Source organism: Miscanthus floridulus, chromosome 2 (genome assembly GCF_019320115.1).
Source record: "Miscanthus floridulus cultivar M001 chromosome 2, ASM1932011v1, whole genome shotgun sequence".
In the NCBI taxonomy this organism is placed as follows: Eukaryota; Viridiplantae; Streptophyta; class Magnoliopsida; order Poales; family Poaceae; genus Miscanthus; species Miscanthus floridulus.
The window spans coordinates 8,968,002-8,992,489 of NC_089581.1; the positions used below are offsets into that span (position 1 = coordinate 8,968,002).

Sequence of the window (24,488 nt, forward strand, 5' to 3'; positions counted from 1 at the left end):
CGTGACCCGCGCCCAAGTCGCCGCCGCACCGTTGCGCCGCCGCCTCTTCGCGCCTTACCTCGCGCCCGCGCCGCCGTGCCCTAGCCCGAGCCACCATCGCAGCCCAGCCGCGCGGCACCTACTCCGGTCAGCCTGCACCCGCGCCCGCCGTCGTGCCTTCGCCTAGCGCGCCACCGAGCCCCGCGCCGCTGTCCCGCGCTACCACCTGCCCGTCGCAGCCAAGCGCCGCCGAGCTCCGGCCCTGCCTTGCCTCTGCTCAGCACCTCGCCGGTCACCTCGCACCCAAGCTCGCTGCCCCATCGGTGCCGAGGCTGCCAATCTTCGCCGCTCTTGCCCGATCCTCTCACTGGTTGGTAAGGCAAAATCTTGTGCTTCAATATTGATCTCAAATTGTGACCTAGATCAAACTCTAATCGCACTGATTCCCCATTGCATTCAGGGCATTTGACATAACCCTAGCCCGGTTCCGAGAATCCCCCGCGTGACAACGTACCTCTTCTCGGTTCGCGGTTCGTCAGGTAGAAAGCCATACGATTCAATTTCGCATCTACATTGCTTTCTCTATTAGGATTTCGCAACTATTAGATATATGGTATTTATTTGTATATCCATCTATTCCATCGTGCAGCGAGTCGGTTCCGTTGTGTTTCGTCTGGCAGTTGGCAGCAAACTCGGAGCCAAGCTCGCGAGTAAGGATCGAGGCCAAGCCTCGAAAGCAGCAGTATTGACAGTTGATCTTCATCAGCGGCAGTTCACCATCTTGTCAGCTCAGATGGCTCGCACCAAGAATGTTGGTGGTGGCCCAGGCGATGATGATCGGAGGCCCCCGCCTCGTCAGCCAGCCGGATCCAAGGGCAAGTCAACCAAGCAAGTAACATCCAAGAAGCGCAAGTACCCCGACGCCGAGACAGCGAGAGCAGCAGCTGTTGCAGAGGCCGCAGAGCGTGCAGAGAGAGGTGGTACCCGCAGCGGAGTTGTTATTGCAGATCAGCCAGTTTCACCCGCACTCAGAGCTGCGATTGAGGAGGCTGAGCGTCGTCATGGTAGTCCAGCTGGGACTGCCACGTTGGCAGGACGACGGGTTGCCATTGAGGAGGGTCCGTCAGCACAGCAGCAGCCCCCACCAGCAGAGCCTCAGCCAGCCCAGGAGGCTCAGGAGAGTCAGGAGACCGAGCCGGCACCTCAGCTACGCCGCTCGAGTCGTACCAGTGCTACAGTTCCACCGAGGCCAGTTACACGGCGCAGGGGTTCACGTCCCCCGCCCAGACCAGAGGGTCCGCCTCCAGTGGTACACCTCGACTTGAGGGCCGCTACAGCCAGGCAGGTTCAGCAGCTGCGGTTTGTTGAGTTCGAGATCTGGTTTCCTCCGAGGAGGGATGAGAGAGCAGCTGAGGGGTTCTACACGCCACTACATGAGGATTTCTACAATGCATATCTTAACAGTGGGGCAGTGTTCAGATCACAGAGGGTCTGTCAGATAGAGTCCATTGTGGCAGCAGCCGGAGAGGGCATTCGGCAATACTTGTCATATTTGCCAGGACTGTCAGATCTGATTGGACGGACGGGGATATATGTACCATCTTGGGTCCGTCAGTTTTATGCCTCGCTCTATGTTGATCCTCATCACAGATTCATTCACTTTGCCTTCAACGGCAAAGACCATAGAGTGACTAGTGGCAGAGCCAGGGAGATACTGAGACTACAGGAGCAACCCATAAAGATGCATGAGGTTTGCTATGGACAGCAGGGACCTCCCAGGCGTCCCCATGGAGGGTTGGTGCCCCCTACAGACTTAGTGCGGCATTGCTTCAAGGAGCCGTTTGGTGAGGGGTCGAGCAGGAACCCCAGTGACTTGACTCCTACAGCGAGGATACTAGAGGCCATCATCAGGAGGACACTGCTTCCCAGGTTGGGATACAGGGAGGGCCTGACTCGCTTACAGCTCTGGCTTCTCAATGCCATCATGCAGATGACAGTGTTTGACATCTGGGACCTCCTTCTTTCTGAGATGGAGGATACTATAGCTGAGGGATTCAAGGGTCGCAGGCAGCTTCCCTATGCTCACTGGATCACCTTCCTTATTCGCAGAGTTGTAATGGATAAGCCCCCTGGCATGATGGATGAGTATACAGGTGCCACCACAGAGTTCCCAGCTTACAACCTGTCACAGCGGATCAGACACGCCACTCCTCAGGCACCCAGTCAGCCTAGCCGTCGCCCCGACGTGCCAGAGTCTGCAGCTCAGCAGGATGAGATCATCAGAGGGATTGCAGCTACTGAGGAGGCGGAGCTAGAGGCACAGCAGGAGGTGAGCGAGTACAGTGATAGCTCCGACGACGACTACCAGCCTATACCTCAGATGCCTCCACGCAGACACGATGCAGAGGCCGGTAGCTCCAGTTCTGCTCCACCTGCTCCACAGACAGACCCCGCTCTCATTGCTATTCTTGAGCGGATGCAGCAGGATCAGACACGACAGGCACAGGAGACAGCTGCCAACTTCGCACAGTTTCAGGCTCGTCAGGACGAGTTCCAGCGGCAGCAGCAGCTCCTTCAGCACCAGCAGCTACTAATGCAGCAGCAGCTCATGGGATTCATGCAGCATGTAGTGACAGCTATTGGGGTCCCAATGCCACAGCCTTCGCCCCAGCTTGCACAGCCTCCTACCACTTCGACGACTCCAGCAGTACAGCCCATCGGGCTTCAGAGTCAGGGACAGCCTCCAGTTCAGTTCACGTCACCTCCAGTACAGGTGTCCCAGTGGTTAGCCTCACCGGGTGTTGCCCCGCAGTTCACGCCCTTTCAGACGGGCTTTACACCAGAGCAGTCTTCCTCGCTGTTCGTGCCTGAGTCGTCAGTCTCCAGGAGTCTTGGAGCATCATTCAGCGAGTTGACCGGCATGCCTACTCCGCCTCACATGCATACTGCCGGTCCGTCTACAGCAGCTCCAGCTATCATGACCACTCAGAGGCTCCCCTCGTCTGTCGCCTCGTCAGATCCTACGACAGACTTACTTGCAGCGTCACAGGCAGCACCAGCCCCAGCTCAGACCCAGACCGCTTCAGCGACACTTCCTGCTTCAGAGGGTCAGTTAGTTCAGAGCTCAGGATCTGATGATGATGGCGCCCAGTTCCATCTTGCTCCACGTACTTCAGCGCCCGACTCGTCCGCTGCAGCCCCGCCGTCCGACCCTTAGGTTTTGGTGTTTGACGCCAAAGGGGGAGAGGGTTTGAGTATGTAGACTTAGGGGGAGCGAGTTTTAGGGGGAGCTAGTTATCTAGTATTAGCTTTTTATATACATTTGGAGTTTTATTTGTGTGATACACTATTACTTATGCATTCGTGTGTTTACTTTCATGCATACTATTATATATATGTGATAGTGCTATCTACGTGATTGTGATATTTGACATGTGTGATTCCTACTTTGCTTTATCTATATGTCATATCACTTGAGTAATGCTCATTTGCCCTTTGCTTCCGCGGTTATACTTCGAAGCAAATGAGCTTTGTAATTAGTACTCATGCTTAATTCATATCCTTTGAGTACATTGTGTTGGCTTGGGTCATATAAGCTTGACTAACTCTTTTGTTCTTATTGACAAAAGCTTACATGAACCAAGCCCGTCAAAAACCTCACTCCATAACATACTCGAGGTAGTATTGTCATCAATCACCAAAAAGGGGGAGATTGAAAGCATCTAGGCCCCTAGTTGGATTTCGGTGATTAATGTCAATACAAGATTACTATGACTAACGTGTGTTTTGCAGAGGCAATTAAGTTAGGTCATGGTAATGGAGATCGATTGGGCAATCGAGGTTGTCATGCCCCTACGATGGAAATCGTTTCGGTTTTCAGAGGATGGACGACAAGGTTAAGGATAACTAGTTCTAAGTGTCGATTGGAGTTGGAGAGACACTTAGAGTAGTTTAGGACTTTGTTTTTTCCTTTGGCCGTACTATGAAGGGGGGTATGAACGGGTAGCTTGACCTAGTTGAGTCTAGTGAGTTAGGTGTGGTGCACACTTGTTAAAACTAGCTCTAGGTAGCTCCTATGAATGCCTAAGATCCTTTGGAGCAAACTTCATTCACATATGTTCGAAAGTTGAAAGTGAATGGAGGGTCAAACACTGACCGGACGCTGGCTCCGGTGCGACCGGACGCTGGCCGCAGGGTCCGGCCAGTTCGTTTGACTGAGGTGGTTAAGTCTGTTGTGACCGGACGCTGGAGAGTCGTGTGACCGGACGCTGAGAGCTAGCGTCCGGTCAACTCCAGTAAGGGTCCAGACTTGAAAAAGTGTGACCGGACGCGTCCGGTCAGTGCGACCGGACCCTGAGGGTTCAGCGTCCGGTCGAGTCCAGTAAGGTTCCAGTAAGGGTTTTATGCGACCGGACGCGTCCGGTCAGTGCTGACCGGACCCTGCCAGCGTCCGGTCGACTCTTTAAATACTGGTTCGCGGGTAGAACTGACCGGAGCGTCCGGTCATCACGACCGGAGCGTCCGGTCACCCCGCAGAAGCTCATAACGGATAGTTTTTCAGGCTGCCTTATAAATAGAAGCTCCACTCGTGAGTGGAGTGACTTTTGCTCATTCCAACAGCTGAGAAACACGTTTGTGAGTGCCAAGAAGAGCAAGGTCCTAGTGAGGTGTTTGTGATTTGAGAATCCAAGAGAGTAGCCTCACTAGCAAATCAAGAGTAGCAAAGTGTGCATCCATCGTCTCATTAGGCTTCGCGTGGTCAAGTGAGAGTTCGTGCTTGTTACTCTTGGTGATCGCCATCACCTAGACGGCTTGGTGGTGATTGGGAGTTTGGTGTTCACCCGGCGGAGCTTGTGGGTGACCCAACTCAAGTTGTGAGCGGCTTTGGGTGATTCGCCGCGACGGAGTGTCGAAGAATCAACCCGTAAAGAGCACTTGATCCTTGCGCGGATCAAGGGGGAGCTACACCCTTGCGCGGGTGCTCCAACGAGGACTAGTGGAGAGTGGCGACTCTTCGATACCTCGGCAAAACATCGCCGCGTTCCTTTCTCTCCCTATTTACTTTGAGCACTTACTTTGAGTATTTACTTTAAGCAATTCAATACTTGTTTTACATCCATAGAATTGCTTGCTTGAGTAAGGTTGGAACATAGGTGGTGAGTTCGTTGTGCATTAGTTTGATAGAAATACTTTTCTAGGCACAAGGGGTTAATTGGGCTATCCGTAGGATTTGTTTATTGCAAGAGAATTTCGAATTAGCCCAATTCACCCCCCCTCTTGGGCATCTTGATCCTTTCAACTACTATCCTCCATATCGCTCGAGGCTGGCTTGACAACAACCCATCGCTCCCGCCTCGACCGGTCTTCTCGACAGCATGTCGCATCCCATTAATGCATCAACCACTCCCGCAATCTCAGCCGGTCGACGGCTCGACACCGCGGAGAGGCCGACGGGACAAGAAGTCGCATCAGCGCCATACCGGCTAAGACAGGGCATGGTGGGGATTACCGGGCACTGTATTCTGGTGTTGTACCCATGATCAGTGCCCGCACTACACTGTGCCCCGTAACTCCCGCCCCGAAGACAACACAGCATGGGAAATCTGGCCCGGGTCATCATTGCCCCCGAACTAGCGTACCAAATCGACCACCCCCTCCGGGCCTCGGCACTCTACGCCAGGGTCTCGGCAATCTTGGGATTCACGTCTGCCGAGACCCCCCACCGCGGTTCGGTCTCGGCACCAACCGAGCCTCGGCCTCGCGTGCAGTCAATCCACAACGACCCACACGCTGACCGCCACGCCCGCTCTGAGGCAGCCCTAGAGCTCCCATGACGCACAGGATCAGATGTGACCAGCACGTCGCCCCAGCGCTCCAAGGATGGACCACTCCAACGACCACACCGCCACAGGAACAGGCTATAGGGCTCGGACTCGCTACCTCTGTTCTCACGACGTTGTATAGTTAGCACATGTACTACCCTTGTCCTCCCTTCAACTATAAAAGGAAAGGACTTGGGCCATTTCAGGGGGGAAGCAGTCACGAAGAACAACACCCTGTAACACGCACACTTCCCTGCCGCCCGAGAGCAACATCTCAAGCAGCCCACATCACTCCCTGCCGAGACCTGGGATTAGCTCCCTCTCTCACCTGGCTTGTAACCCCCTACTACAAGCACTTCGGTGCAAGGAATACAAGATCGATCTCTTAGACTGGACGTAGGGCACCAATTGTCTGAACCAATATAAGCCTTGTGTCTCTTTGCATCGCCATCCGAGATTGAGAACACATAGTACAAATTTACTAGTTGGTTGAGGATCCCCTGGTCCAAAACACCGATAGTTGGCGCGCCAGGTAGGGGGCTCTGCATGTTAGCTTCGTCATCCCAACAAGTTTTGGATGGCAGACCCCGTACGACCACTGTGTCTCGGCACGGTGGTCTGGTTTGGGAACCTAGAGTTCATGTCTCTAGGGCACGAGTACGACATGGTACTCCTCACACCCTGAACCCCGCCTGTCGACGACGACGTCACGCACTGGTAGCCCAGGCGCAGGCGACGCCTAGGCGGCCGCTCTCACCGCGCTCGCCAGGCACGACACGAGCAGGATCACCTCGATGCCATGTGAACCTAGGGCGACTCGCCGCTCTCCGACGCTATCCCACGACCAGCTGTTGGCGCAAGGTCCCTAGTTGGGGACCTGTCTAGCCTGAACCTGGACAAGGGAAAAACGCCGGTGGCACCCGGCGACGCCCCGACATCAAGCTCCACTCCACCACTCTCTGAGGAACCAACTCCGGCAGAGCAGAGCTCGACGACGGCACTATCTCCATACCACTTCGGGTTGAGAAATGCTGCTGCCTCTTATGCTTACGCCTACGCTTCCGCTCATGTGGATCTCTCAGAGCGCCGCCAGCGCTTCGCTCTCAACTTTGACACCACCGCGTTGACCCACACCCACGTCGACTCCTCGGAGGAGGAGTGGCATGGGCTGGAGCGGATTTCTTCAACCTCCACGACCATGAAACCATGCGTCGCTTCTTGGCCACAAGTGACTATTGCTTTGGCTACTCCGATTCTGATGATGAAGGTACTTACGATCCCTCTCGTGAGTGCTTCCACATTGGACTTGGGATGCTAAGCACGGGTGATGAGGATGAGGGGGTAAGCAACCACACTCTGCTTCATCAGGGAACAGGCGATGCCATGCCTTCACGCATTGTCCCACCGACAGCACAGAACGAGAACCTTGCCCTTGAACAATTTCGACGCCCGGACCTAGAGCAGCTCCGTGAGCTTCAGGCCAAGGTTAAGCAAGATCAACTCCTTCTGCAACAGCTCTGAAGCACTCTCGAGCAGGAGCAGCAAGGCCGCGGTGACGGCGGAGGAGCCCAGCGATGGGCTCGTGACATGCACCACCGCATCAATGACGACGAAGGGGATGATCGTCCCCCAATCTTCAATCGCGCTAGCCAGAATGTCATGGCTACGGCAATGCTAGTACGCGCGATGCCCGAGCCCTCCACCACGGAAGGATGACGGGTTCACGATGAGCTCTGGGATCTCCTCGAGACCGCTGCGGTGCAGCAGGCAGAGAGTTCCGTCTCTCGGCGGTGTGGAGCCACCTCGGACCTCCCCTCAGCACCACACCGATAGAATAGGGAGGTCGTGGTTCGTCTTGAGCCCGCTCGGGTGCCGGCAATCAATAGGGTCCCCCCGGTCCATGACCGCCTCGATAACCGATGCAAGGCGTAGGGTGACCACGAGGTGGTCGCCCGACGACGATGCCACGACAGTGAGGGGCCCGCCCGAGGCTACCATCCGCATTGGGGTGGTCGTTATGATAGTGAGGAAGACCGTAGTCCTTCTCCTGAACCACCTGGCCCTCGAGTCTTCAGCAGAGCCATCCACAACGCTTAGTTTCTAGCCTGGTTTCGCCAGCCGGCCAACCCCACAAAGTATAGCGGCGAGACCAACCCTGAGCTTTGGCTTGCTGATTACCGCCTGGCTTGTCAGCTAGGTGGCGTGGACGATGACCTGCTCATCATCCGCAACCTCCCCTTACTCTTATCAGACTCAGCGCGAGCCTGGCTCGAGCATCTTCCTCCCTCTCAGATCCACGACTGGCGTGACTTGGTTAGGGTCTTCATCGGGAATTTCTAGGGCACATACGTGCGCCCTAGAAACTCCTGAGACCTTAAGAGCTGTCGCCAGAAACTAGATGAGTCTCTTCGAGACTTCATCCGGCGCTTCTCTAAATAATGCACCGAGTTGCCCAGCGTCGGCGATTCAGAGATCGTTCAGGCTTTCCTCTCTGGCACCACCTACCGAGACTTAGTCCGAGAATTAGGCCGGAACGTGCCGCGCTCGGCTGCCGCACTCCTCGACATCACCACCAACTTCGCCTCAGGCGAAGAGGCTATAGGGGCCATCTTCCCTGAGAACGACGCCAAGGGAAAGCGGAGGGATGAGGCCCCCGAGGCCTCGGTTCCCCGCCTCCCCAAAAGAAAGAAGAAGGATCGCTAGGGGAAGCGGGCCGCCCTCGAGGCCGATCTGGATGTGGCTGTAGAACACAAGAATCCCCAAGGCCCTAGGGGCCCCAGACCTTTCGACGACATGCTTAAGAAACCCTGCCCTTACCACCAAGGCCCGGTAAAGCATGCCCTCAAGGATTGCTCCATGCTGCAGCGTTACTACGCTAGGCTCAGGCTCCCCAACAACGACGCCAAGCAGAAGGGCGCCAACGACCAGGACAATGACAAGGACGATGGGTTCCCAGAGGTACACAACGCCTTCATGATCTTCGGCGGACCCTCGGCGTGCCTTACGGCGTGGTAGCAAAAGAGGGAACGCTGAGAGGTCTTCTCAGCCAAGGTGGCCACTCCCTGGTACCTCGACTGGTCTCGGGAGGCGATCACCTTTGATCGAGATGACCACCCCAACCATGTTCCGAATCCTGGGCAGTACCCACTTGTTGTCGACTCGATCATCGGCAACACCTGACTCACCAAGGTGTTGATGGACGGAGGCAGCGGCCTCAATATCCTCTACGCCAACACCCTGGAGCTCTTGGAGATCGACCGATCAAGGCTCCGAGGCGATGCCGCACCTTTCCATGGCATTGTGCTAGGGAAACACACACGACCCTTCGGGCGCATCGACCTTCCTGTCTGCTTCGGCACCCCCTCCAACTACCGCAAGGAGGTCCTTACCTTCGAGGTGGTCGAGTTTAGGGGAACCTACCACGCCATCCTAGGGCGGCCGTGCTACGCCAAATTCATGGTGGTCCCCAACTATACCTACCTCAAGCTCAAGATGCCAGGCCCCAGCGGTATCATCATGATTGAGTCCATGTACGAACATGCATACGACTACGACGTCGAGTGCATCGAGTACGCTAAGGCTCTTGCAGAGGCTAAGACCCTCATCGCCAACCTCGACCAACTCAGTGGCGAGGCGCCTGGCTCCAAGCATCGTGCAGGGGCGTTCGAGCCTGCGGAGGCCATCAAGCTCATCCCAGTCGACCCCGCTTGCCCCGACGATCGAGCACTGAGGATCAGCGCCACCCTCGACATCAAATAGGAGGCTATGCTCATCGACTTCCTCCGTGTGAATGCTGACATGTTCGCATGGAGTCCCTTGGACATGTTGGGCATACCGAGGGAGGTCGCCGAGCATGCCTTGGACATCCGGGCCAGCTCTAGACCGGTGCAGCAACGCCTACACCGATTCGACGAGGAAAAGCGTAGGGCCATCGATGAGGAGGTGCAGAAACTCTTGGCGGCCAGGTTCATCAAGGAAGTGTCCCACCTAGAGTGGTTGGCCAACCCCGTGTTAGTTAGGAAGAAAAATGGGAAATGGAGGATGTGTGTAGACTACACCGGTTTAAATAAAGCCTGTCCAAAAGTCCCCTTTCTATTACCCCGAATCGATCAGATCATTGACTCCACCACAGGGTGCGAGACCCTATCTTTCCTTGATGCGTATTCTAGTTACCATCAAATCAAGATGAAAGAGTCTGACCAGCTTGTGACTTCTTTCATCACCCCATTCGGCATGTACTGCTATGTGACTATGCCTTTTGGCCTCAGAAACACAAGGGCCACATACCAGCGGTGCATGACCCAGGTCTTTGGCAACCACATTGGGTGAACCATCGAGGCCTATGTGGATGACATCGTGATCAAGTCTAGAAAGGCCGAAGATCTCATCAACGACTTGAAGATAGCCTTCAAATGCCTTAGAGAGAAGGGCATCAAGCTCAATCCTGAGAAGTGTGTGTTCGGGGTCCCCTGAGGCATGCTCTTGGGATTCATAGTCTCGGAGCGCGGCATCAAAGCCAACCCAGAGAAGGTCTCGGCCGTAACTAGCATGGGACCAATCAGAGACCTCAAGGGAGTGCAGAGGGTCATGGGATGCCTTGCGGCCCTGAGCCGCTTCATCTCGCGCCTCGGCGAAAAGGGCTTGCCTCTGTATCGCCTCTTGATAAAATCCGAATGCTTTTTCTAGACCCCCGAGGCCAAAGAAGCCCTCGCCAAGCTTAAAGCACTGCTCACTAATCCTCCTATCCTGGTACCCCTGGCCAGGGACGAGGCCCTCTTACTCTATGTCGTAGCAACGACCCAAGTGGTCAGCACTGCCATAGTAGTAGAAAGGCAGAAAGAGGGGCATGCTCTACCCACCCAATGACCTGTTTACTTCATCAGTGAAGTACTCTCCGAGACCAAAATGCGCTACCCCCACATCTAGAAGCTGGTCTATGACGTAGTCCTCGCCCGGCGCAAGCTGCGTCACTACTTCGAGTCCCACCCAGTGACTGTGGTATCGTCTTTTCCCTTGGGAGAGATAGTCCATAACCGGGAAGCCTCAGGCAGGATAGCCAAGTGGGCCATCGAGCTTATGGGGGATGCCTTGACTTTTGCGCCTCGGTTAGCTCCCAGAATAAAATCCTACCGATGTTTCTCACAAAGCAAGGGGTGCTTCGAATCCCTCACCCTACAAACAGATTAAAGCCATTTTCGACATGACAGAACTCGGACACCGCTAGCATCAATATAATTGCGAAATTACGCTCGGTGCGTTGTTAAAGTCCACGAATCGCACAGATTTGCTAAGAACCCAAGCATGAACTGCAGAGGCGTACCGCGACGACGAAGCCCCAGTTGGCGACAGGGCCCCAGAAGTGGGTGGTCTTGGGGCCGACGGGGCTGTTCAGGAACGATTTGAGCGCCGTCGCCATGGGGGAAGAGGAAGCAGCCGAAATCACCTGCCCATGTCACGCATACCGAATCACCACATCAAATCCAATAACAATAACAGCGAAATCGGGGTGCGGCGATCTCGACAGGACGTATGACCAGCCGTAGCGTTCCGCGAGAAGATCCACCAGCCCGTAGAGGGAGGGAGGGAGGAAGGGAGGGAGGGATACCTAGCGCAGCTCTCGTCGACGGCGGCGGCGGGACAGGCTCACAAGTCGACGAGGGCGAGGTTGGTGGAGAACGGGGGGAACAGAAGAGGACCAGTTGTCCAGTTGCAGTTGGAGAAGATTATAAATGGTGCAAGTGGGCCCGGCGGTATCATCGCATTCAACCGTGGAGAGAGCAACATAAATTCTAGTTCAAATTTGAAGATATTTTTCTCGAAATTGTTGCATAATTCTTCTCTTCTACTATATCCGTTCCAAATCATAAGTTTTAAACCAATATATAAAAATACACAAGCATCTACAACTACAACATCAAACTACATTTATTACTCATCAGATATACCGAGACATATGTTCATAGTGTATTTGTTATATTATATAGATGGTAATATATTTTTCTATAAACATTGTTAAAATTAGTAGCCTTGTTCTGCAGCTACTTTAGCAGTTTTTCAGCGAGAATGAACAATATTTTTCTGTTACAACAAATTAGCATAAGCTAAATTTCAGCCAGTAAATTTGACTTTGGATAATAAAGCTAAAACAATCTATACTTTCCAATGGAAGAAGTAATAAGCAAACAGATACACAACACAGAGTGTTCTTAAAAAGAGGAGTCTAAACCTAAGAATGCATTGGGCACGTAACTTTGAACATGATCAGATCAGGGCGGACCCTGGGCCTCAGCCGGCTTACCATTTGCTCCATCCGTAGTCAATATTTGTAAATAAACCTACAACATGCATAACCGAGTTTTTCACGTACGTCACATCAATATTGGCATGTGGTAATACATAAATTGTACGGTCGAAGCATGAGCTTCCTAGTTTCGTCATTGTTCAGAGCGACTATGGTTTATGGTCAATCTTCACCGTTGGGCCTCCTAGCTCTTTCTTCTCCATGAACCTGCACACAATCATATCAAAACTCCGACATTAATACCTTACTATTCCCTCTAGGTTGTGCCCTGTTCGCTTGAACTTATCAACCGTACCGTTTCAGTGAAATAAAAGTGTTTTTCTCTTACAACAAATCAGCATCAGCCGTTTTTCCAGCCAGGCGAACAAGGCGCAAAACCCCGTAATGTTTTCGTTGTTATAGGAAAATTGCAATCCAAGGCCAATGATGTTCATTGAGCTTTTGCAAAGTTGTAAGATTGAATAGATTACAAGTGGAGAAGCTTTACCCTTGAGCCCTAGCCCACCGAGACAACTGGTAGAGCTGAACACATTCGTTGCAGCTGTGGGTTACCATAAGGAAGTAGTTCCGAGGTCGTACCATCCATGCAAACCTGACGAAGAGTGCAGAATACACACACAAAACTGCAAAAAGAACATAAACATCAGCGATGGTTACAAAACTGCAAAAAGAACTATGAGACATACAAATCCCCAAGTATTTTCACATACCTCCTGTCATATTGCCGGATATCATTTCAGGAGGCTTTTTTGTGTCAGACACACTCTGCAAAAATATATAAAAGTAAAAAATCCTCAGTGTTTATTAGTTGTAATATACCGGCAAGTAAGAGCGAATGAAAACAAGTAGAACCAAATGTGAATCAGATATTGTGTTTTAAAAGTTATTTCATATTTGGAAACTTTAGCGAAAAGTTAGTAAAACCATTTCTTTTTTCTTAAATCCAAATAACATTAAATAATATGAGCATTTATATTCATATGGTTAACTTTGTATTTACAGATAGTGAATAAAGTTTAATATTAACATTTTTATTTGTTTCATATTTATTAGAATATTTATGAAGTTATAATTATAAATTTTCATGTATGTTTATCAATATATTGGAATATTTAATAAATTTAAAATTTTAGTTTGATCCATAATATGTATAATACAGTAAATATATTATAAACAGAGAAGTAAATTTTAAAGAAAAAGTTATAACTCTGCATCAAAATGGGTTGAAAGCTCACATAAACCTTAATATAATTAGAAAAACAAACAACATGAGATTATTATCCAATAAAATTCTAAATATCCTATTAATATTTGTATCCATATTGGATTTTAAGTATCCATATTCCTATCGATAACCGAGATGGCTATATGAATCCATATCCAGTATCGAAAAAAACACTTGGGTATTTGTGCCCCTTTGAGGCTTTGTTTGGATGTAGTTGGATTCGTATTAATCACATGTGTTAGGGTGGATTAGAGTGAAATTTGAACTAAATTCCATCCCAATCCACTCCAACACATGTGGATTGAGGTTAATCCGATGACATCCAAACAAGGCCTGAATGGAGGACGGTGAGAAATGTCCCGTTTCATGTTCCATGCTTTCTCACAAGACACCATGAATTAAAATTGAAGGTCCCACATGTTAAGAATGGCATGGAATATTTTCAATATATTCTCTCTATTTTAAATTGTAAGTCGTTTTATCATCATAAGTCAAACTTCTTTAATTTGATCAAGTTTATGGACAGACATGGTAACATTAAAATAATCAAATGAAATGTATTATTAATGTATATTTAAGTTTGGTTTAATAACACCGCATTGATGTGCTAGGTATTTATCCATTCCCATATAACCTTGGTCAAAAGTTATACTAGTTTGATTTAGAGCAAAAACTAAATCGACTTACAATTTAGAACGGGAGAGAGGTAAGATATATGAGCTATACTCTCTTCGTTATATGTATCGTTTTAGCTTTCTATCAAAGTACAACAAAGATTCTTTAAACCTAGACATAGGGTGGTGTCTAGATTACATCGAACATGACGTGAATCTGATATAGTGGGGGACAGAGAGAGTACTTTAACTTTAACGTGAACAGGCTGAGCATCAATGATTGGAGGTCTATTATTTCTGGTTGCAACTTGCATCGACATTATTTTGGTTTCTTTTTCCTTTTCGATTGGGACACGCAAATAATTCATCCCTGATAAGAAAGTAATATGTGCAAATAATTATTTGTCCCCGATAAGAAAGTAAATATATGTGCAAATAATATGTGGTTTTGTATTGTTTCCCATGAGAGAGATTCAGCTATGGTCTATCGATCTTAATGAAAGTTCGAAAGACACTTCTTGAAGAAAACAAAGGATAGAAAAAGTCTGTCGGCGCTGTCAAGTGTCAACAGTTGGCTGCAGCTTGCGGAGTTTTTGGAGCTATGGGTCTGTCTGTATTGATCTATACTGAGCGTTTCATTCCGTGGGATTCCGATCAGTATGACTCGGTGCAACACACGAAAATAGACTGAAATGCAGATTCGATTCGTATACAAGGGTCATGCAGAGCATCCATTTTCATGCTTTAAACTGTTTGATTCGAGACACACTCAGCAAGTGCGACTCAGACAAGATAAGACTGAATACAAAATGACCTGCGAGAGAAAGTGACTCGCTCACTCAAGCAAGTCAAATTATACGTCAGATTACTACTGGTGCTCAAGCTCAAAAAGCTCAGCTCATGCTGAAGAGAGACTAGATTCACGATCAGGAGCTCTCAGCAAAGACCAATCAATAGCAACAACGCCGGCAAAGAGTGAACGAGATGAACGAACCCCGATCGTAGTCGACAGCAGGACGTGTACGTACGTACCGCGAGGATGATGCCCCAGTTGGAGACGGGTCCCCAGAAGTGCGTCGTCTTGGGGGCCCACTGGGACTGCGTTCCTAGGAACGCCTTGAACGCCGCCGACATGGCGGGCAGGCTGAGATGAGGCGGCCGGCCGGCCGACGAGCGAGCGAGGACGCGGAGTCCGTGGACCGTGGAGGAAGAAGACTGGCTAGGCACGATTCCGCGGAGTAGTTGGAGTAGCTACTCTAGAGTGATGGGAATTGGACGATGGCAGACGTTGCATATAAAGGAGGGATCCAAACGCCACCACCACCTGGTGACTGGTCCATTGCTACTTTACTTTTTATCTTCTTGCCGTCCGGTCCGGCGGCTTTGGAACGCATATAGGTAATCATGTACGAGTCCCACGTCGTGCTGACTGTGCTGGCTTACAAAGCACAAGAACTGCAATGCCGCCCATTTCTGATAGATGATGGCTACGTATAAGCTGCCAATAAACGAGGGGAACCTTTACTCCCGATCGAGAAAAACAAGGGATTAATCGACATGTGGTAATCTATATTGTATGGGAAGACAGGGTTATGAAATGTCGGGTTCAGTTGACAGAAGATGCAGTAGAGAGATTAGGATTATGGACTCAGTGTTGGAGCATGTGGTTGGTTGGTCAACTCAAATACGTTCCTTTTGGGTTCTGCTACCGTAACCATCCTTCGGCTATATTGACTTCAACATAATAGCGTGGAGCCAGTTCCTTTGGCTATTTTCTTTTCAATTCTTCACCCCTAAGAGTTACACAGATTTTAGCTTAGAGTATAATGTTTGGTTGTAGATTTTATAAATGCGTGTAAGCCAATTTAAATCCCCTTACAATATTCAATCAAGCCATCGCCAATGGAGAGCAGAGCAGTAGAGCATCCTCATCCTCTGATCTTCGTTGGATGTCGATGTAGGAGCTCCTTTTCTGTCTGACTCTCTCTGATAGGTGTAGCGTCGAGCCGTTTGTGATATCAAAACCATTGAATGCTACATCACCAAATCATATTTTTCCTGAGGGCAAGATTAATGACTTCTAAAAAAATGAAGGGAAACTACAGATTAATTATATTTACTGGATGGAAAGAAAAAAAAATGCACTGCTAATTTGACATTAGCAGTATTATGGATCCAATCTTAAATTGTACAGCCAGTCTTCTCACAAATAAAGCATTGGAACATCACTTCATTGCATTGATCCACAAGTATTTACAGTTCTTCAGAAATGAGCACATCAGGAACCCCCACGCCCCACCTACTTCGAGGGGCGGTTCTACCACTTCGGTTTATATATAAAAGCAATGTAATGGTAACAAAAACAAAGAACAAAGGATGGGAATAAAGGCCATTCTTTCTATACAATGTACATGGAAGTTACAACAAGGTGTGGCTTGTTTAACAAGAGAACATGTCTGTCATTTTCTGTCAGCAGTTAAGTTTGACACCACACGGCTACCGACCCTGCTCATTGTTTTCGATATGAGGGGCTGAAGCCGCTTGCTACTTGAAGTTTCACTGGTGCCCTCCCCCGGCTTCTGATACTCCTTCTGAAGCTCCTCAAGACGACTCGATACCTGAAAAAAAAAATACGAAAGAACCATAACAATTATTATCTACCAGGTGGCCAAATTTTCATGACTGACAAAAAAATACAGATAAAGCAGATGGAGGTTGCTAGATTTTCGTTCACGTCTGAATGCAACAAAGTGAGACAGGTGACATGCTGGTGTGGTTCTCTAAATTTGCTAATTCAGTTATCTATTGGGACAGAAGTGAAGTGAAATAGGAATACAAGGTAACAGTGGCAACATGCTATAATGGAATTGCAAACTAATCAAGCACCACAGTATTGGAAATATTAGCTAGCAAACAGATGCATCAACATTAAAGCACATAAAGAAGATTCCTGAAACTTATAGGTTAAAAAGAATACTTTATAATAAAGAGAATCCATATAGTAGTATAGTACCTTTAATTTATACCGTACTTCTCTTATCTTACTATAGAAAGGAGACAGAATGTTGTAACCCAAAGCCAAAAAGCAACAGATAGAAAGTTTCAGAAAACAGCACAGGTCAACTTTTAGCTTTTGCTATGATGGGAAAATTAAAAGAAACACATGAATATGATACATGTAAGAGCACATTTATCAAAAAGCAAGCACACATGTTTTGCGCAATAGGAAGTGAATTACCTTAAATGTGAAGGCAAGTGGCAATAATGCATCTGGATCTGTTGCCTCCTCAGGAAATTTCTCAAGGAATGTAGCAGTTTTCTCAAAAGGGTAATTTGACCTGATGGTAGGATAGCAATTCAGTATTTCTCAATATTTGTTTGAAATATGGTTTCAAGCGAAAGTGACAGAAGATACAAAATACTCACCAAATCATCATGACAGAATCTCAATAGAGCCAATCCAACTTGGAATACAACCTTAATACCCTGTTAGGTATCAACCAGCAATAATAAATAAGCAACCAGATCAGAAAGTGCACAATATAATCAGTATTTTTTTGGTATTACTATTACATCAACTACAGATTGGTAGATTAGAACCTAAATTCAAATGAATATAACACATCAAACAATAACCTGATTCAAAATGAATAAACTTTTCAAGCTAAAAGGTTTGGCTGCACATGAAAAGGGTACTGAGAAAAGGAACAAGCAGCTGTGTTGTTAGAAGACCATTTAAGAGTAGCACAGCAATCTATTTCATATAACTACTCCCTCTGTCCACAAAAGAATACAAGTCTAGCACGGTAACAAGTTAAGGTATCGAGTTAGTCAAATGAAAAAATATCAATATTATATACCACGTTATACTTATTTGTCATAAACATTAATATTTTTACCTATATATTTGGTCAAACTTTAGACACGTTAACAAAGATTACACCTAGAATTGCGTTCTTTTGTGGACAGAGGTAGTATATCTTAAGTCAAAACTCTTTATGTAAACCAGTGGGGTTTCCTAATGAAAGGAGTTGTACAGATACAAGAGAGTATACTATTTATGAAGCAATAATGCCTAAAGAAAAGTCAAATAACCAAGATGCAATCTAAACACGAAATACACATATGGCAGGATAAGATTCTAACCTCATAAAGAAACACATCCCAAACTCTAAGAGTTAGATGAAATGGGAAGGAATATGTGAAAACTGTGATAAACCATTGGCTTGCATACATGCTTGGGTTTATCATTTCTTCAACAAAGTGTTGTCCCAATTTTGGCATGAGCTCCATAACTAATTTCTCAAACTGAGACAGATATTGCTGCACGAGCGGCAAACCAGCCTGTTCCAAAGGTAAAAACAGATCAGTAGAAGTTTATAGTATGTAAGTTTACTCAAGAAACGAAGAAATTTTACAATTTTGCATCTCCAGCATTACTAATCACTCAAAACTGAAGATGAACACTGATGGAATACGAGTAGCCAGGAAAATATTTTACTTACTACTTAGTAGTTTAAAATTTATATACGTCAGATAGGATAGACAATAAAGACAGCCATGAAACAAGCATTATGAAGCCCTCAAATTATAACAACTGGAAATCCAAATGTAATCCCAAGATAATAACGATTACCTGATACAAGCCTTCCATTGGTGCATGGACAGCTCCCTTCAGCAATGCGACTAATAACCAGAATGCATCCTCCTCACTCATATAAAGAAGCAGCAGCCCAGCTATAAATCCCATTCCCTGTTAAATGAATTGTATAAACAACAGAATATTATTCAAGAGAGATCTTTGTATCCAAAAATTAGGTCACTAGACTCAACACAAACCTGCACATATCCAACATCCCTGTCATAGACAGAATATGCTTTCAAAATGTTATACAAGGATCTTTGGCCTGGACCATGCCTTTGTTGGAAGAATATATGAGATGGAAATGTGCGTGATATGTCACGAATAATTTCCAATTCAGAGGCCGATGTCTCATATATCACCAGTGTCTGCCCAAAGTATAGCACAGTGATACAAATAAGAGTGATATATATCAATAGCGAGAGCACTAGTCTACATAGTACTCTGATCATTAAGAAATATAAATGCAAACTGTAATAGATACAAAACTAAAAAATAGGACATTAGTTCCTTCAAAACTATCAGGACTTAAGAGACTAGCCACAAACTTCAGTGAAGTCAATAAAAGCATGGTGGAGTTATCTGTACAAATTTGCACCTCAAGAATGGGATTCAATAGGATCCAATGTTGATGTGAGTATATATAATCTTTAAAAAGTTCAAATATTTTATTTAACAATAATGCATGTATGCCACTTCATGCTGTTCCCTTGTTCCCCTGTTTCTCAATCTAGTATAACTAGGCAAATCACAATCATATAGAATGCCAGAAGATGCAAGAAAAAAAGGATCCTTATGGGTACCTCATAAACCCCTGGGTTCATTAGTAAGAGGTCCCGACTGCCTGAAATCAACTGCCAAACAAGTCCTCTGAGACAATCAGGAATTCCTTTCCTTATTCGCCTTTTAACCACATGAGGGTTCCTTCTAACATAATGCTTCCAGTCACTACCACCAACACCTATCATCTTCCTCCATTTTCTTATCCTTCTTTCCTCACTATAGTAACAGAAAAAAGAAAATAGAATAAAAGGACCTTGAAAGGTAGCTTGTTTAGAGAAATAAAAAGGAAGGTCAGACGGTGCAGTAGAAAAGTAACTGATTTACACAAGTAAATAGTCTGATACCGGAAAAGAATGATAATATGGTGTCAGAGGCATGAGTAAGGTAGTAATAAAAAGTGCACTTTATCAGTGAAGCAGTCTAATGTATTAGAACCATTCTACCAGTAAGTGCTGACCAAGCTAAGACCCAATCTTATGCACAGAAATGTAGCAAGAGCTGCTAGAAAGAAGAAAATAGAATCTAGGATGATCTTACAACCACCTATGGGAATAGACTAACATATCAAATTGGTAGAAACAAGAAGATACAATGACCCTAATATCTCGAGTATACATGTCTTGTAAGGCAGGTCACACATTCCGATAATACATGTCTTGTAAGGCAGGTCATACCTTTCACGTTCATGTATAGATTTGCCTTTTGGAATTCCATCAGGTGAGTTGCTTTGTTCTGGCTTTATAAAACCAAATCTGTCAACAGCACGAGAAGGAGCTGGTCCTGGTTCAGTGTCATCGGCTGCTTTCTTCTTATCCATCTCGAGTATCTTCAGAGTTCAGACACATCATCCATATATCGAAATCGATATCCTGCCAATTATTTCGAGAAACCGTTGACTGATGTAAAGCTCTGACAACATGAACTTAACATGGAACAAAGCAGAATGTGCATGCTAGAAGACGAAGCGAAAACAGAACAAGCAGTCTTGCCTAATTTCTGATGTGACACGAATTTAGGACAGAGAAATGAACCAGGTTCCCGAAGACCGAAAGGATCAGCTAAAGGAATGTGTGAAACAAAGAAGCCGAAAGGATCATTTAAAGGAATGTGTGAAACAAGCCTGTTTGTTTGGCTGTGGCTTGTCGTAAACGATCGTAAATTTCCAGCTGGAACAGTATTTTTCTCTCACACAAATCAGCCAGCCGTACTTCTTCACGAGCCAGCAACGATACGAACCAGCCAACCGAAAGCATACTTTGCAGGTCCAACAGTACCTTCAGGAGATATCGGCCTCTCCACGCTGCATAATCCGATCGCACTAATCGTATGACCCAATGTTCAAAAGCTAGCAATCCATAGCTACTCAATTCGCCTATCCGATGCCCCCCTCGGCCCTCCTCCCTGCAAGCATGGATTCCAAGTTTCCAACAAATGAAGGCGAAGGGGCGCCTCCCGCCCACAAGCCGAATACCCGTAACCCTAGGGATCCAAAAGGACCATGGCAGCACAGAATCCCACAGACCCGACCCCGCGACGAGAACGCGACAAGCCACAGGCAGCATTCGGATCGGGCGCCGCCAGCACCCGGCCGTACCGAGCCCCCCATTCCCGCGCGAGCCCCGCCCGCGGAAAACGAAGCTCGACCGGGACATTTTTTTTTCCAATCTCAGGAGGGGAGAGCTAGGGAGACCTACCTGATTTCTCCCGCGGCGCGGCGTGCCCGGAGCTCGGGAAGAGGAGGCGAGGAGAGGAGAGCGATTTTGTCTTCTTCGGTCTCGTGCGAGGGTCTTCGGCGAACTCGACCCGGACGCGGAAGGGACTCGGGATTCTCTTTTTTTTTTTTTTCCTTAGCCGGACACGGACAGGACGGCACGGCAGGTAGGGCTGGATACCGAGGTGGCTCGGCTCGATATGCAACTCGGCTCGGCTCGTGAAAAAGATTGATCGAGCCGGGAGCAGGGAGCTGAGGTTGATCTTGCTATGTGCCCACATCGTCAGACGGCATGGTCATCGCCTTCAGAGACCACAGCGATAACCCGCGCAATGCAAGCGGATCAGCAGCTACCACTGGTTCAGAGTTCAGACCAAAGATGAAGATGTGCTTCTGGATAGGCGAGCACGCCATGCACGCAGTGGAGGATGCACGATGGGAACAAAGGGGGCTAAATAATGAAGATTTAGGGCTAGAGGCTAGAGATTAATGGTGATTGAGGCTAGTTAACCGTGATCTAATGAAGAATCAGACTCAGGGGCTGTAGCCCCCTTTGGATCTGCCCCCTGCATGCACGTGCATGGCCCTGGTGGCTCAAAACTTCAAACACTGTTTTCCGACGGCGGCGGCGGCGGTGTGCACGCTATGCTTGGCTGCATCCCATGCATTGCCTCCTCGCTGGTTTCCTCGTCGAGAAGAATTTGCTCGTTTTGAGCCTTTTGGGAATGAGGATTTCCGGGCTGTTTGGATGCAGAATTGAGAATCTTGCATGGTCCAGGCATCAATTTCAGACGTTCATTTTTGACTGCGTGAGATTGGATGCACCTGCCTGAGCTAGAGCTTCTAGGTTAGGGCTCTATCCATACAAGCCATACATTCACGCCTGCAAGCGATGCGTTTAGGGGAGTCTTGCATGTTTCTTACCAGTATATTGCCCGTGCTAACGCTACGAGTGGATCCCATTAAGTAACCTTTCCAGGTACTCATATATTCTAACTATGAAAGAAAAATATTTAAATATGTGAGATCAATGCCCTCAGGTCTGGTTTGACCTTTTTATAACTATCAACAAGATGCATTTTTTTAGAAATACCTGCCACATTTTTAGAACATGACCAACCCAGTAGTTTTTTCAAGAAAAATTTCCGACATACGAACATCCCAAATGGTGCTGTCATAGTCATGGCATATTGTCCTGAGCAGACCAGCAATAACATACTACAGAAGATCAAGATAACAGAGTGTATGTATGTAATAAGCATGACAATAATGGTGCACAACCTGCAAGTGTGGGATAGAACATGCAAATCATCAACCCCATCTTTGCTCAGTGACACAAATCCGATGTCGAAACAGTGCAAGAAATTGACAACACAAAGGCTTCAATATGTGAGTGCTAATAGTGTTCACTCCCTGAAGCCTTGCTCAAACCGAGATAGTTTTTTTTATAAACAAACCGAGCTAGATTTTGATATAGCACATAATCAGACTCACTGCTATTCCCAGCCATCTCCAGCAACCTAAATCACTTGCCGCATATGCCCTGGAAAATTGAGAGGATTATGATGAGGATCAGCCCGACGACGATGCCAAGGACGATGAGCTTCATCTTCATGTCATTATCGCCGCACCTGCACGCCATGCCACCTGAAATCAGCAGCCTGAGAGATGCCAATGTTCTGTTTCAGTTCTTCTCTTCTGTCTGACACAGGCAAGCTACTGAAGAGATACTTGGTTATGACGATATAAACAGAAACTTGCAACAAACACAGACATCATCGTGGAGCTGCTCTGTCCCTGTGACAAGCCCATCGATCTGTTGTCCGTGATCAAAGGCCTAAAATATTTCCACCAAATTAATTCCTCGTTCAGAAGTAGTATTTCAAAGTAAGCTAGTCAAGGCCAAAGATAACTCAAGAATGAAAGCAGAATTATTGAAGGTTTCAGCCTAGGTAAGCAGATGCAGGAATCCATCATCAGGTCATGCATGCCTGGGAAAGCATATACCGATATACGTTGGTTATTACCTTATCAATGTTTTCCATCGTGATGCTTTTCACTTGTTGGACCTGAGCCTTCACTTTGGACAGCTTACTCACCTCTGATCCGTATAGTACTGCATCTGGTCTCTAAGCCTCAACCTATATTGCTAGTCACCCAGTCCCCAAGCATGCCCACATTGAGGAATAAAAAAGGGTAGTCTACAGTATTGGAAATGCATTTAAAAGTCTGAAAAAATTCTTGTTCTTGCAGACAAAGAATGAGAATTGTTACCCGAAATCTCGAGTGAGACTCTTGGCTGTAACTGTTTTGCTGCTTTGCCCCCAGCCATATCTCTTGTGGAAGTCCTCCATGATCATCTCCAGGAAGACCATAGGAATCTGCTGCCCAGCTGACTCGGTTGCGACGACGCAGTATGCTGCAATTTGATTTCAGTTATTAACCCAGGTGGAGTTGAGCAAACATAAATAATTTTTCTGTGCATCTTCTTATATTATCACAAAAGAGACCATATTATGAGAAACAAGAAAGAATATCAACTATCAACAGTTGAACCAATAATACACGAATCACCAGCAGTTTTGTACAACAAACTTTTTATCTTATACGCATGCCATATTTTTCTAAACATAAAGATGTTGTTATGACCGGCATCCAGTATACAAGGCGTATGCCCATTAGTGGCTAGGGGCTGTCGGCCAGGGGGCCCAAAAGCCCATAGTTATTTTATTTAATCCTATTATTAGATAGAAGTATAAATACTTGTAAAGACTTTGAGATTGGATTAAGCAGAAACATAATTGTTTCTGGCTTCCTTAAGGGAGTCGGGATTACCTAACCCTAGCCGCCTCCTGCTGTTGTCGCCCGCCTCCTCTTCCTTCACACACGCGCGACCACGGCCCCTCGGCGTTGTTCGTCGCGCTTCAAGCCTCGTCCTCCGATCTCCCACAACTACAATCTTCGATCCGTCTGGGGGAGGCCTGCTGTACCCATCAACTTGGTATCAGAGACCTTGCCGATCATGGAGTCCCCCGCTGCCTCCACATCGCCGGTGATTTCCGCCGCGCCACTCTCCACCGCAGCGCCTTCCGCACCTTCAGGCGCGCTGGTGACCCTGTCGCTGCCGCTGGGATCGGATGGCTGCGCCGGCCCTGGTTTTCTCGCCTGAACAACGACGGCGGCGATCATGGACCTCAGCCACTGCATGCGGAGGTCCAGGGAACCCTTCGGGTGCTCCTCCAGGGACAGTTGACCATCACGCCGCCGCTGCCCACACAGCCACCACCACCCCCGCCGCCACCGTCATCAAGCCGCATCCTACCCCGGCCATCTCGTACCCCTACGGGATGCCCACCGCGGCACTGCCCTCGTCGCTGTCCTCCGTATCACTGCCATCGACATATGTTCCGA

General features: G+C 47.8%; 2 protein-coding genes and 1 pseudogene across 2 annotated transcripts; all 3 read right to left on the minus strand.

Annotated features, from left to right (window-relative positions):
- Positions 1-11,868: 11,868 nt before the first annotated feature.
- LOC136537859 (mitochondrial pyruvate carrier 1-like) lies at positions 11,869-15,075 on the minus strand. The gene is made up of 4 exons (XM_066529835.1): positions 14,974-15,075; positions 12,813-12,867; positions 12,590-12,725; positions 11,869-12,309 (listed from the first exon to the last, which is right to left on the minus strand). Exons 1-4 carry the CDS (start codon positions 15,073-15,075, stop codon positions 12,252-12,254), a joined length of 351 nt encoding a protein of 116 aa, XP_066385932.1. The 3' UTR covers positions 11,869-12,251.
- A 1,325-nt stretch (positions 15,076-16,400) lies between these two features.
- On the minus strand, positions 16,401-21,049 carry LOC136536054 (uncharacterized). The gene is made up of 9 exons (XM_066528474.1): positions 20,641-21,049; positions 20,041-20,235; positions 19,387-19,582; positions 18,781-18,951; positions 18,578-18,694; positions 18,088-18,285; positions 17,339-17,427; positions 17,180-17,279; positions 16,401-16,559 (listed from the first exon to the last, which is right to left on the minus strand). Exons 2-9 carry the CDS (start codon positions 20,181-20,183, stop codon positions 16,401-16,403), a joined length of 1,173 nt encoding a protein of 390 aa, XP_066384571.1. The 5' UTR covers positions 20,184-20,235; positions 20,641-21,049.
- A 1,553-nt stretch (positions 21,050-22,602) lies between these two features.
- Positions 22,603-24,284, minus strand: LOC136536055 (vesicle-associated membrane protein 722-like; annotated as a pseudogene).
- Between the last annotated feature and the right edge of the window lie 204 nt (positions 24,285-24,488).

Coding starts and splice junctions, on each gene's coding strand:
- LOC136537859 (XM_066529835.1), bottom strand. CDS start 15,075: ATGTCGGCGGCGTTCAAGGCGTTCCTAGGAACGCAGTCCCAGTGGGCC. Junction 12,868..14,973: donor ACTGGGGCATCATCCTCGCG/GTACGTACGTAC, acceptor ATATTTTTGCAG/AGTGTGTCTGACACAAAAAA. Junction 12,310..12,589: donor CGGTGGGCTAGGGCTCAAGG/GTAAAGCTTCTC, acceptor GATTGTGTGCAG/GTTCATGGAGAAGAAAGAGC.
- LOC136536054 (XM_066528474.1), bottom strand. CDS start 20,183: ATGGATAAGAAGAAAGCAGCCGATGACACTGAACCAGGACCAGCTCCT. Junction 18,286..18,577: donor CAATGGAAGGCTTGTATCAG/GTAATCGTTATT, acceptor CCTTTGGAACAG/GCTGGTTTGCCGCTCGTGCA. Junction 17,428..18,087: donor GGGATGTGTTTCTTTATGAG/GTTAGAATCTTA, acceptor GATACCTAACAG/GGTATTAAGGTTGTATTCCA.